Raw genomic sequence first — 15,048 nt, 5'->3', positions numbered from 1 at the left:
TGCACTCTTTGATTTTTGATTCTGCGGTGAGCTATCCCTTTAAACAGGCTATCATGAAGCTGCATGACTTTAAATTCTTACAAATATTGAACGAAAACACAAAAGGAGTATCAAACTTCAATTATATTCCTCCAGTGACATTTGCATCTGATCTGAAAGCCACTGAAAATCAACACAAATATTATGTTACTGTATTCCACCAACTTGAGAACCGAAATTCCATTAACACGACGCCCAAGCACACTGCTGTTTTGTTACTTGTTTGTAAGCTGTCATTTTCTTATCTGTCTGTTTGTCCCACATGTTATTATTTTTTGCTCGTTGTGGTGTCAAATTTTCCATTTGACAGCATTTTGATATTTCCTTCATCTGTTTTCACTGTATTTGAGCATCCTGCCCCGCACTACAGCCGATAATTACCTGAGTAGCAGCGCTGCAACACATTTTCTATTTCCATATTCTACCACCTTTTTTGCGGCTTTGATGTCTTGACAACAATTGCAGATGTGAAACTGAATTTATTATCATGTGCGGGCTAAAGCGACACAAACATGCTACTGTACAGCTATTGTTCGGAGTAACAACAAGCGGCAGTTGTGCAACAAACAAAAACAGTGTAGTCATTTGTTTTGTGACGAGCCTTCCAGACGCATCTACGCAATCTGATGTACTTTACATAGTTATGAAGATGTGGAAGATTCTACCCACATACTTTGCCAGACTTTTCAGACCTGCGTCGAAGCTGCCGTATTTACAGAAATGCTAATCAGTGTGCAGTGCTCCGGTGTAAAAATAAACCCAATAATGTGAATGTAAAAATAAGAAGGAGACGGGAGACAGAAGAGACGGGTGGAGGGAGGCAGGGAGATAGACACGTGGTTTATCGGAGGGAGCGAAAGATGTACTGTGAGACTAAATCATCTACAGAGTCAACACACACACACACACACACACACACACACAAGGGTGGACTGTGGAGAGGTTACATGAGTAGGCAGGGCGGTATGGAGTGGCGTGGGGGTGAGCCATAGTCATTGTGTTGCCTTATATAAGGACAGTGAGTTGACCTCTCTATGTGCTCCATCAGCACTGTCCTTAGCCCCACTTAAACCACATAAGCACACAGATAATGCATGAAGAGACGCACACACACAAACACTCGAGACATTGTCAAAGCAGATACGCGCAAACGCACCCAAACGCGCTGATTGTGAGTGAGTGAGTGAGTGGGTGTAACAGTGAGTCACTGAGTTGCATAGACATCTCTCCCCACTCATGTTTACGCTGGGCTTGTCCTGCTGCACATGAGGAGAAAAAAAATGAAGGAAGAGAGCAAAAAAAAAAAAAGTGGGGGGAGAGGAGAGAAGAAAAAGCTGACTCCAACTCCCAGGCTCAAAATAACTCACATCTGAAGATATGCCACAGCAGTAACACCGGGGAGGAGTGGAACCAAAATGAGAAAGGGGGGGGCCAGTGAGGAAATCCATGTCTTGTGTTTTGCTGCAGCCAGACGCCATTGGTCCGCTGATTTGTCAGTCTGAGCACAATTAGTGTAGTCACGAGAGGGGAGGGGACTGAGAGGAGAGGATGGCAGGAGCGGTCACAGTTCATCAGTGCACTGGTACGTCGCATGTAACCTCTGTTACCCCCCTGAACCGCACACACACAGGCACAAACGGCCTCGCTTGCAGAACGCACTGCCAAACAGCGCACACACACACACACATTCAGACAGACAGAGATAATAATGACAACTGGCACAAGAGAATCCCTACAGACCTCTAGAGAATGCAACACACACCATTGTCACGATACCAAATTTAGAGATTCCCCGGCTACACTTTCTGGAGCTGGAGTGTCTCTACACATACAGCACATGTGTGTGTGTAATCCATGTTTGTGCACATGCTGACGCCAATTTCCAAGATGTTTCCTGACATAGGCTAATGCAGCTTAACCAAGCATGTCACTGTGTCTATGTGTGTGTGTGTGCCTGTGTGGGTAAGCTGCGCCTCAAACCGTGACGACGTCTTTGTGTCTGTCTGCTGCACTGTAAGCAACACGCCAGCTCACTCGTGACAGTGTTAGCCAACATGATGTCAGTGTGTGTCGAGCTCGTGGCTGAGAGATACCTGCTGTGACCTCTCACTCGCCTGACCCACAGGTAGGAATCATCCATCGCTGCTTACAGCCGCGAAAAAATCAGTTGTCAGGGTTGCGCGGTGCTGTCACTGCATGTATGCTTCTTACATGTGCACTAACCCTTTTTTTTTTTTTTTTGCATGGTGAAGACAAAAAAAAAAAAAACCTACCCACAGCCGCTCCTCTTTACAAATACTTTGGCAGGAGATCACCAACATTTGGAGGTGCTAAACGATGAATTTCACTGCCTTTAAAAATAGTTTGAGTGATAGTAATGAAAGGAAAAATTAACAACGTCCAGAACGCTCTCAGTAATATAATGTGAACTGCTATATCTGCATCTGTAAAGGAGTGGAGACAGGGCATGAAATGAAGTTCCCCTGCTCGCCTAAGGTAACAGCTCACTCGCCTAATTTAGTGATCAGACACAAGCCGAGCTAGCAAATAAGACCGGACATAAAAGCCACAATTCCATGCATGGGCATCATACAAAAATATTTAGTTAATGTAACAGAGAAATGGTCGGTGCTTCCCTGATTCTACCTTACAGTCCAAGGGCTCATCACAGCTTCAGTAAACCTATCACAACTCTGCATTGCTGCCATAGCGACAACACTCAAAGCTGAGCCAACAGCATTACAGGCAGGCAGGCAGCTCTTTAGCTCACAGACAGAAATAACTAGCTAACAAACAGCACCAGCAGCAGCACCATGAACAAGCCTTATCAAAAGACAAATTGCAGCAACAGTTTTTTTTATGTAAGGCCGCCTCCAAAAAAAGACTGGCCTCCTGCAGTCGTATGAAAGACCTCTCTTGCTTATAGGAAGCACTGGCTTTGACACAGATATTCCTGACTCTGACTGCCCTACATGTTTTAATTCAAATAAAGAAAGCACATGTGTATATTCTGTTGATGTCATTTCACTTCAATCTACATGGGTTTTTTTTGCCTTTACTTGTCAATAATGTCAGTTATTAACAGCTAGTAACAAAATCTACAATACAAGCATATGTATTTACCTATAGAAGTAATGCCAGCCTGACATTTAACTACTTTTCAGGTGATTTTACAGTTGCAGACAAATTTCCAATGTCAGAATAAAATCATCAGACATGTACCTCAGTTGGTGTGTGCTCCAATGATCTCAATCATTTGATCTAAGTGATAAAAAAACGCAGTCTGGTCTATCATAAGTCAGTCTTTTTAAGGTCTTGACATTCAAATAAAATCAAACATGTTTAATATCATCATAAGTTTTTACTCTCATGAAAATTAAGCTTGGGTAGGTAAGGTTTAATTTTCAAATCCATCAAATAGAGATGCTCCTCTTTCTGTTAAACTGATATGGAGATGCTGTATTGCGGCGGTAGTGCACAGCACTCGCCACCAGAGGTCAGTCTCTACTGCTGGAGGCTGAGAAAGATGGGGACTGGCGAATGGTTGGAATACAGCAGGACTGGTAAAAAAGAAAAATACCTCTGCCCCTGTTTGGGAGTGTTGCCACATAGAACTTTAGTTAGCAGTTTGTTAGCTACATGATTTTGTTCAAAATATCATCTCCATTCAGCCCATGGAGTGATGTGGCCCACTGATGTGGGCTGAATTGATGGCAATAGGTCTCATTTAAGGGCACTTGTTTCCTATCAATTCACTATTCTATGGGCAAAAACTATTTAAACCTTTCAAGATCTGTCTAAGTCATCAGATCACATATTAGAAAAACAACACTGCAGGCTAGGCAATTATATCCATGCTACCAAAACTTCTATCACCAGTAGCTGAAATTCTGTTCTATTTTCTTCACACAAACATCATCTAAACCTTATACCCTGGTGAAATGTCAGGAAGGTATGAAGGTATGAAAAAATAGAATCCGCCCAAGCCTAACACAAATACTGAAGTTCAATGCAATGAACGCTGTCAAAAATCAGTAACTGCTCTCACTCCAGCACCAAACACGAAGCAGCAAACTGGGTAGACGGTAAACATGGAGGGGACACCAGGGAGGCACGAGAACAAGTATGAGTCCTGATGTACTGTGGAAAAGGAGGAGAAAGTGGTGGAGTTGTGAAGAAACAACAGCCCAGTTAGTGAGAAATCTTGATTTGAGCTGGTTGAGGTGACAAAATCCAAAATGTAAGGTTTGATCATAAATACTGTTTATCTTTATGGATTATATTGATGCCAAATTAACAAGAAAATGGTCGTCATATGACGCCTTTTATCTTGTGTTTCTAGAGTTATGTGTTCTTGGGAAAACACAAGGAACTGTTACTACGTCGTATTTCTAACTATGTTCACACCAACAGCAACCAGAGCTTCTAAAGCAGCGAAGTCATTAGTTTTCAATGAGAGCCCGGCAACTTGGGCGACCTGGTCGTCTGCCGTGCGTCTTGGGCGACCAAAGCAACCGGAGCGGCTCTGGAGGGGAGTTAAAACTCGTTTAACTTTATGGTAATGAGCTATGAACCAATCGGAAAGCTGACATGCTTCGATGAAGCGGGTCCCAGAGAACAAGCCATGTAACTTTGGTTCCTACAGCACACTTGTTCCGACAATGGATATCGAGAAGTCTATTACTTGCTTTCGTGCACACTTAGTCCTTTATAATGTGTCGCTGTTCAGTTACAGAGACCAAAATAAAAAGATTGAGGCTTGGGACCGCGTCGCGGAGGTAGTTGGTTGGTCTGGTGATTTTGAAAGTGTGTAATGTTAGTAATAGAGGAGAGAATTGCAGGCTAACGTTGCGCCGTAGCATGCAAATCTTGCTTGCTTGGTTTGAATGGGATGACATACGTTTTCTGTTTTCATTGACTAAACATAACTTTCTGTAGGCCAACTATGAGCTTTTTGACTGGGCAACAGCAAGCAGCAACTACGCTGCTGTCAAGCCAGTAGTCCGCTTTGTGGCTCCTTTAAATTGACAAGCACGATTGAACGTTCAATGATTCACGTGATGAGCGACCAAAGCTGCCACAAATATTTTTGACAGTTTCTGCTTCTTGGGCGTCCACGACAGACTTTACCTCTTTGGAAGCTTTTGGTGTGAACGTACAGTTAAAGGGAGTTTGGCGTAATATTTTGCACCAGGAGCAGGATGGGAAACAATCTGAAAAGGAGTCTAGTTGTAGTCTTGCAAATAGTGACCCTGCAAGATCCCCAGTCTTGGCAAAATCTTAGTGTAGCCTTAAAGACTTCTAGTAGATTTTAGGCATACATTTCAACATGATAGTACAAGTTCAAAGTAGATACTACATTATCATAACTGACATTGCAATATTTTAACCAGGCAACAACATATTTCACTCATCTAGCCCAGTGAGCTGCTGCTCAGACTGACTGATTCTGACAAATACGCCTGGTATTTACATGAAACATCACACATGCGACCACACAAGAGCGATTAAAATATGCATGAAGTGCAAGAAATAGCAATACAACACTGTGCCAATATAACACCAATACACTGCACACAAACATTCACATCTGGGCTCACTCTCCCAGGCACCCAGCAACATACGACAGTGTAATGAAGCACAAAACGCATACTGTTGAAGCATCTGGTGCAGGCAAAGACAGACAGAATACAGACAGGCACTGAACGACAGGAAGAGATGGAAAAATAAGGAGGAGAGAGACAAAGACAGTGATATAAAAAGAGGGAAAGGCAGCCGAAACAGTGGGAAAGTAAATCAGGGAAAGTAATACAAGAGAAATAAAAGAATCTCCAAAAGTAGCAAAGAACCAGGTCAGGAAAGAGTTGGGAGCGAAAGCTCTGTAATGCAAGGAACAGGAGAAAGGGCAGAGAGACAAAATGGAGAGATGTTTTTGCCCACAAGCTTGTTACAACCACAGAGAGCTAAGGAGAATAAACACACACGAAGGGCAACGGTGCAGGTCAACAATCTGACCACAGTGTGCACACCCGGAGGGAGAGGACGGCAGGAGAAAGTGACTGTGAAGAGGGGAAGAGGAGGAGGAGAGAACAGAAGGAGGGAGGGAGGCAGGGAGAGAGATACAAAACAGTCTCTTAATGATGCGAGGCACTAACGACACCAGGGGAGAGAGGGAGACGAGGACGGAGGGAGAGGCTGGGGTATAAAAACTACACAACAGCAAAGAGGAAAAGATAGCAAAGAGTAAACCATAAAACGAAAAACCAAGCCGAGAGAGGAGTCAATAAAAACAAAAACAATCAAAACAGGTGGGAAAAAAGTAAAGGGCTGTTGCAGACATTCCCCAATCTGACATTTACAACTGTTTCCTCGACAGAAGCACAACACCCTCTGTCTCATACCTCTTTGAACAGGGAAATGTGAGACATGACTTGCTCATAAACGGATATTACAATAAACAGTGTGTTGACTGGAGGAATGGTTGTCAAACAGCCTCCGACACGCTCAACAAAGAGAGAAAAGGGTTGCCTTCGAAATATGGAACTCTGACAAAAAAGAAAAATCACTACTGTTGTGACACTAAAACTTTCTAATTAATGGGAGCGACATTTTCAGACATCTTGAGCCCGTTATTTAGAAAATGATAGCATTACAGAGAACTCAGACACCAAGGGTAAATGAGAAATAAATTTAATCAATCTCTTATTGAAAAATAATAACATGGTGCCGAAATTAAAGGGGACCTATTGTGCCGATTTTCAGGTTCATGCTTGTGCTTTGGGATTCTACTAGAACATGTTTATTATACCTTTCTTTGACCAAAATTAGCGCGTTTGAGCAAGGGTTTTTTTTGGTAAGCAATAGACTCCTTTCCCATTGTAAGAAGACCGCAGCCATGTACATGGCTCTGCAGTAGCATGCCTCTCTGTTTTGTTTTACTAGTGTAATCCATTTAACATCATGAACGGGCCAGAAAACAGGTTAGTAAAGAGTAGAAAGCAGCATGGAGGACAATGAAAATGTTATTCAGTCTCTCTCTCAAACTTGGTGCCTACTAAATATGAAACGATGTTTGAGCACTTCTTGTACGGAGACGGCTAAAATTATCGTGTCCACCCTGGTCTCATATTTCCATTGCTGCCAATCGGTGCTGTTAAATTAATTAAATAAAACTAAAGAAGAGAATTATAAAAAAACATTTGCAGCTATTTTTGTAATATTCAGTATGATTATTTATAGCAACTGATTAAATGACCTTTTTTTGGAGGTAGTAGCCTAATTTAAAAAATAAAAAAATAAAAAAAAATCCCATTTTTTTCTCCTTTTGTCATTTGCCGCAATTTCCCAACAAAAAAAACAAACAAACAAAAAAAAAAAAAAACACATAAATGCCGCAATTTCTACCTCAATTTTTGACAAAATTGGCCGCAAATTCAAGTTTTTTTTTTGTCGCGAGATCCTGGAGGGACTGGTTAATGGGTGCTGGTGGGTGTTTTGTCCAGTGGAAAGAGGCTTTGATGGTCACTTAACACTTTTTTTTCTTACACTGTCTTTGCTTGAACACCTGTATTCACCCTCTTTGGGATGCACCTCATGCTCTCTTAAAGCCCCCCACCTAAAAAGCTCAGTCTGCTCTGATTGGACAGCATTTCCAGGTCTTCCACCTCTGCACCGTCATTGCAGCTGGGTGAACGTAATGGAGAATAATAGGGATGCATGATCTATATCAGGCCGATCATGGGACATAGCGCCGATAATATGAAGCCAGACTGCTTCCATTCACTTTATAAGGGCAGCATCTACACATCCGACACAGTGAGTGGCGGTGCATGTACCTTTAAACTTTGTCTGCAAGCCGCCAATAAACACAGAAAAGAAGAAGAGCAACAACTGCAGCTGGCTGTTTAGGGAGCAAAACAAACTTCCTACAGTTGTAAACAGGTTAGACACAGCACTGAAGGACCGTCTCCACAGTGTTAGCATGAGCTAATTAGCAGCAGCAGCTCACATCCAACACCAAGCTTTTAAAAGGCTTGACTCTGTTGTTAAACGTATTAATAACCACGAGCCATGTGATGCTACAGTTAGAGATTATTTGTATCATTACCTCTCTGGCTGCATGTGTGAGACACAGCTGCTTGTTTGTTTGCTCATAGGCATTACTTTTACATTTGTTTATGTCAGTATTTGACACTTCAGCAACATTTAATATAAAGATCTGACACTGTAACATTACATATATGACAGAAAAAAAGGAAAAGCATAATGGGGTCCCTTTAAGCTCATGGAAATGCATTAAGCAATGCATAGTGATGAAATGGGCTTCACTTCAACCAGTAAATGCTTTAATAATCAGAGCTGTGGGTGAGGAGGTAAGTGATGTGGAGACAGTAGTCGAGCACAGGGCACTTCTGTGTCTTGGTGTAACTGCATTGTTTTTTATAAAGCACTGCCTATTGTGTGGGTAAATATGCATCTCCATTGTCGTAACTAGGTGTGTGCATGTGTGTGTGCACATTTGTTTTCACAGTCTTGAAGTGATTCTGAGGAGAAGGGGAAGTGTAGAGGGGAGAGGGAAGGAGAAAAAAAAAAAATCGATCTGCCTCACTCTCTGCAGTGCTGCAACCACTGGGTGTGTGCAAGTGTCTCACTGTGTGTGCATGTGCCCCAACTGCAGGGGCGCCACCAAGTGGTCAAAATTATTCCCACGGTCATTTAGAGAGAGGCAGGACTAATGTGTGAGGGAGGAGAAGAGGGCGTGAGACAGAGAGACAGAGAGAGATGGATAAATATTCAGGAATATGTGCAGGGGAGATGTAAACAGCTTGTGTTTGACTTCAAATGAAAATAAACCAACTCTGTCAAGACATCAGAGACGGCGGTGACACGAGTTGTCTCTGTGGAGCCTCTGATTAATTGGCCGATCATGCGAGACCAACAAGCTCTCCCACATATAACCACATTCGGTCACTTATTCACACAAGAAGCGTCTCACTCTGTGCAAAGCTGTGTACACACATAAGCAGACAGACACACGGGTTTGTTTGTACCTCTCCCTCGATTCTGGGGGGCCGGATGCTGGACAGGTGGATGGTCTTGAGCTCTCCGGAGTTCAGCTTCACCACCATGGCGTCAGCGTTGACCACCTGCATCACCTAGAGGGACACAAGAGGAGAGGAGTTGAGTACAATAAATACAAAAGGACAAAGCTGGGTGAACAAAGCACCAAAAGGAAGAAACTCAATAAGAAATTAATTTAAGGGTCCAAAAAACATGTAAATCCCTATGGAGAAAACAAACAGAAAAATCACACCCCTGCAGGATGGAGGAGTGTTGGAGCAAAAAAAAAAAATGGCATTGCATTTTGGCGAGTGAGTGAGCAGATAGACTGAAAGAAAGATGGGAAGTGAAGGAGCAGGTAAAGGATAAACAGAGAGGAAGAGATCTATTCTAAGGCGGAAGGAGAGTGACAGTGCAGATCGTGTGCTGTCACCAGCAGAAGGCACTGAGAGCGAGGTACGAAAAGAGTGATCCCTGAGTGACTGAGTAAGTAAGGGAGCTAAGTCGTCCCAGCAGGCCGGGAAGGTTTGGAGGACAGAGCGAGGACGTTCTGCTATCTGGGGGATTGGCACCGGGAGGGAGGGGAGGGAAGGGAGGGAGAGGGAGACAGAGTGCAAGAGAAACAGCTTTAAAACACAAACATCCTGTTAAAAGATAGACTGCTGGAGCATTACACAGCTCTCTGCCCAACAACTGGCCGGCAGCACTTTGTTCAAGAGACCTTTACAAGTGTAACTAAAGACACAGACTAATTTATGTTTGGCATTTAAATGTTATTACTCTGTGTACCTAAGGTAGCAAGCACAATTTATGGCAGGTACAGTTTAGAAGAATATGTGCGGATGTTCAAAGCTATACCTATTAAATGACAGTTGACAAGAGTACAAGTCTGTCTACAGCCTGCAGGCCAGAATCAGCCCACTGGTTGACTTTGCACACCTAGTAGTGATGCACTTGTGAAGTCAAAGAGGTACCAAGTTTTAGAAGAAACTTTAACAGTGAGTACTTCATGTAAAATGCTGCTTTCTGTATCTCTGTGCGTTCCAATACCCATACTACCATACTACATAGTATGCAGGAAAAGGTTTAGCATGTCCCAATGAATAGTATGTGAAACGCAGTATGCCAAAAATACCAGGATGTTCGACTACATGCGGTCCAATTTTGCAGTGTGCAAGCCAGCATGCTTTTCTGGCCGTTCTGACCCAAAATCCTCTGCATGCGGACGATTCGCCACATCGACCGAGACGGAAAACAGATGACGACTGATAGACAATTCTCGGTCGTCCCAATTAAGGATGACAGCGCATTCAAATAACTGATGACCAGTCGAACAGTTATAATAGGAATATTGATTGCTTAAGAGAGCAAAATAATCCTAAAGATTACAAACGACAATTGGACATTAGGGATGCACCGATACGATATCTGGATCAAATATCGGCCCCGATATCCGATCCGATATCTGGATCGAATATCGGCCCCGATATCATCAAAATATGGATCGGGTATCGGAAAATGCAACCCATACCTGAGGCAATCCTTTCCCTTTAAATCTATTGCGACGTGAGCTACGTCATACATGATGGAGCGAAGGAGAGAATCTGCTGTGTGGAGGCATTTCACACTATTTCAACTGCTGTTGCACAATTGTTTATTTTTGTTAAAAATAAATAGTTCATCATTGCATTAATCTGTTTCATCTTGTTTCATTTTATCTTAGGAAAGATCTGTGTAGTCATCAATGCCTGATGCCTCTCGTCTTTTCTATTCTAAATGTAGAGGTATATAGCTTTTTAGGTCAACCATGGTATCGGATTGGTATCGGGTGATACTGAAAGCCACAACATCAGCATCGGGATCGGTATCGAAACTGAAAAAGCTGGATCGGTGCATCTCTATTGGACATAACTATAAAAATAACTGACAAAGAAATGCAAATGTGGGGCGTCGGTGGCTTAGTGGTAGAGCAGGCGCCCCATGTACAAGGCTGTTGCCGCAGCGGCCCGGGTTCAAATCCAGCCTGTGGCCCTTTGCTGCATGTCATCCCCTCTCTCTCTCCCCCCTTCACGCTTACCTGTCCTGTCCATTAAAGGCAAAATGGCCCAAAAAATATCTTTAACAAAAAAAAAGAAAGAAAGACATGCAAATGTAATTTAACTGTCGCAAATATGTTAGAATCTACAGTCTAAGCAGTTATAACTTTAAAGTAAAACTACATACATCACAAAGTAACAACAGCAGAACTCTCTGGGTTGATCTCCGTCTCTGGCAAACTAGTCTGTCCCGATTGTGAGCATACTACAAAGTACGTACTTTTTAGGGGCAGCTGCTGTACCAACTAAAAGTCAAAAGAAAAAGTATGCAATTTGGAATGCACCCTCAGACATGCATTAAAGTTCCAGTAAGTAGGATTTAGTGGCATCTAGTGGTGAGGTTGCAGAACTGAAACTTCTATGTGTCAAACACCTAGGAGAACTATGGTTGCTGACGCAAAAACATGAATGGCCCAAACTAGAGCCAGTGTTTGATTTTACCATTCTGGGCTACTGTAAATGGCAGATTCCGTGGAAGAGGCCCGCTCCGTAGGTAGATATAAACGACTCAGTCTAAGGTAACGAAAACACAACAATTATTATTTTCAAGTAGGGCTGCAACTAACAGTCATTTTCATTGTCGACTAATCTGTCGATTATTTCTTGGATTAGTCGACTAATCATTCTATCGAAAAACGTGTTAAAATGTTGAAAAAAGTTGGTCCGTCTCTCCTAAACCCCAAAATTATGTCATCTCTTGTCTTGTTTCGTACTCACAGCAAAGAGTTTTTGTTCACCGTCATGGGAGAGTGTGTAAAGCTGCCAATATTTGAACATAAGAAGCTGCAATACGAGTATTTGGGGTACTTTCATAGTACTTTTCTATGAAAAATTAGTCGACTACTAAAATAGTCACCAATTATTTTAATAGTCAATTAGTCGACTAATCGTTGCAGCCCTATTTTCAAGTGATACAAAGCAATGAGAGCATAGTTATGCCTCTAAATCCAACACACTGGACCTTTAAAACAATACTGGTAGAACCCCACTGCTAAGGCAAAACTGTAATCTGTAAATGGTTTGTAAGTTTAGGGGAAAACTTAACCTGTTTCCTCAATATCTCAATATCCAATTTAGTTAGTGTAGTGTGGATATGCCAGCACGACTACACAGGAGTGAAAATGTATGGAAAAGTGCACATGTAATGACAGTACACACTAGACTGACAAACTGAGACATATTGTTTTCAGATACACCATGCACGACATTTCCTAAAAATCAATACATAAACTCATACACAAGTAATTCCTCTCAATTGTCACTTATGACCCTCTAGAAGTGTGCGGTGGTGTATTTTTCTGCAGAGACTCTGCCCTCTGCCTCTGTTTTTGCTGTTTTGTTGTTCTCTTCTTATTTTCTGCGCTCGAGGCGTTTGTAGGCATGTACCTCCACAGCGCTCAGGTGAGGTCAGAGCTTTATAAAAAGGTAGCAACCAGGTGCCAGACCGTGAGCAGCAGGAATCCGAGAGACACGACGATATAAAAAAAAAAAATGCAAAATACAGCGAGGCGAAATGCCAAAAGAGAGTGAATCACCTTCGCTTGTGAGCGTATTTACAAACATTCGCCGACAATGCTGCGTAGTATATCTTTAAATTNAGCAGGAATCCGAGAGACACGACGATATAAAAAAAAAAAAATGCAAAATACAGCGAGGCGAAATGCCAAAAGAGAGTGAATCACATTCGCTTGTGAGCGTATTTACAAACATTCGCCGACAATGCTGCGTAGTATATCTTTAAATTGAACTCAAGCTGTTCATCATCTGGTTTGTAAATGGATGAATGTGCTTCTTTACACTGAAAGGAAGGGGAACGTTTGGAGGTGGTGTTATTCATAGGCTTTTAAGCACTGGGTTTACAGGTCTGTATGAGGATTCTGACACCCCTGTTCGTCTATATTCAACCACAGCATTGGTTTCCACTGAAGAAGACCACTGGCAAAGGCAAACTCAACCCAGTCTATGTTTGTAATTCTATGTGCCTGAGCCCTTCCAAGCGAAAAGACAGATTGGGGGTATAATGTGACTGAGATGGAGGAGGCATCCAAACCCAGAGCCTTTAAGTAGGCCGCTTCCAAGAGACTGAGAAATCGATCGCCCTACACATGTTGCCACCCACATGTGCATTAAATGGCCTCATCATCACTCAAACTGCAGTTCATATGTAGGCTGTGCTTGAGCTAAAGTCCTCAAAGTGAGAGATGCAGGTCTGAGCCATGTTTTCCAGCATAATTCGGGCCGTGTGGGTGTTTGTGCGGCTGTGTGGTGGAAAAACAAATCACCAAAAAAAAAAACCTTTTTGAGTTATTGAGATTGAGTTGAACCTTTCTGATAGCGTGCACGGCGAAACACAAATCCAGGTGTGTATCAGGCGCTTTGGGAGATTCATTATTCCATGAAAACAAATCAGACTGCCATTGCATTTGCCACCAGAGAACAGAAATTAGACCAGCCCACATGCTAAATAGGCTGCCCACAACAGCAGCCAAAATACATCATATACTAATCACTGAGCTGAGTGGGAGAGATACAGAGACATAGGGAGCAGGAGGGAGAGAGACGGAGAGAGAGAGAGAGAGAGGGGGGGGGGGTGCAGTGAGTAAGTGCGAGGGGGAGCATGNATATACTAATCACTGAGCTGAGTGGGAGAGATACAGAGACATAGGGAGCAGGAGGGAGAGAGACGGAGAGAGAGAGAGAGAGAGGGGGGGGGGGGTGCAGTGAGTAAGTGCGAGGGGGGAGCATGCATGCGTGCACGCGGCTACATACACACATGCACGCACACCAGCCTACACAAATTCACACTGTAACAAGGTCATTTTGTGGCCTGCCCGAGTAAATAAAGTGCACGAGCGAGAATGTGGCAGGAGCAGAGGAAAATGGCTCAGCATTTACTGGCTAATTATCAGCCGGAGGAGGCGAGACGAGAGAGAGGCGAAGGAGGACAGATCAACGCGCCCAGATAGAGGAACGGGAAGATGGAGCGAGCCAGTAAGACGGGGTGTAATCTCTCAGCAAATATCACAAGAACAGAGACAGAGGGAAAAGATGGAGAACAGATAGAAAAAATAGAGCAAAAAAAAAGAAAAGTCTTTGCAAAGTAGCTGCCATGAGGGTCGAGTGAGCAGGCAGAGAAGACAAATAGGCGGGCAAGCATGACTCACTGGTCTAATCTGATGCTCGAGAGGTGGGGATCTACTGCCACCCTCTGCCCGTGGCCGACATGACATCTGCAGTGGCCAAGATCAGTCACACAGCGAGAGGAGGATCTTGGCTACTGTCGGGGACTGTGTCGGTTGTCACTCGGATCCATTAGGTTGGTTTTAACCACAGGGGCCGAGCGAGGGCTCAGCCAGGACTTACTCATTACTCATGTCAGATCAACTCCCTCAAAAGCAACACCTGTGGCAGTGGCTCACTCTTGCTGCCAGTGGAGCTGATTTGTCACCCAAATTACATGGTTTCAAATGAACTAGTGGTGTTTGTGATGCTATGATAAACACCTCGAGCTGGCATGTCGCCCCCGGGTGCCGGTTACAAAAAAAGACAAGTGGCTGATGAGTGTGTCATGCTTTGTGAGGACATTACCTTGGGACAGGTACCAATAATCTAGAGAGACTTCCTGACCTAATCGGTTGACTGATTTTAACTGGGGCATGAACCAATATACCCTCTTCTCATCATCATCTCCAAAAGTGACTTTTTAATTTCTTAAAAGAAGCTGTCTGACCTTGTAACCATTCTGTCTGACTTGTTTTAACTGGGGCAAACAGTAAAAAGCCCTCATGCCATCTCTTCTTATTTTAACTGTTGTTAAAGTGAACTTTTCTCTCTTGTTCTAACAAGACCTTGA

The 15,048-nt window shown here is 43.2% G+C and overlaps 1 protein-coding gene across 1 annotated transcript in view; it reads right to left on the bottom strand.

Annotated features, from left to right (window-relative positions):
* snd1 (staphylococcal nuclease and tudor domain containing 1) overlaps positions 1-15,048 on the bottom strand; it is a 269,267-nt gene that overhangs the window by 227,919 nt on the left and 26,300 nt on the right. Inside the window, exon 10 of the mRNA XM_050036651.1 lies at positions 9,090-9,194. Within this exon, the coding sequence (XP_049892608.1) occupies positions 9,090-9,194 (105 nt within the window). The remainder of the gene's footprint in view (positions 1-9,089; positions 9,195-15,048) is intronic.

Source organism: Epinephelus moara, chromosome 23, assembly GCF_006386435.1.
Source record: "Epinephelus moara isolate mb chromosome 23, YSFRI_EMoa_1.0, whole genome shotgun sequence".
In the NCBI taxonomy this organism is placed as follows: Eukaryota; Metazoa; Chordata; class Actinopteri; order Perciformes; family Serranidae; genus Epinephelus; species Epinephelus moara.
Note: the sequence above shows the minus strand (reverse complement) of the source record. Positions and strands in the feature narration are given on the sequence as shown.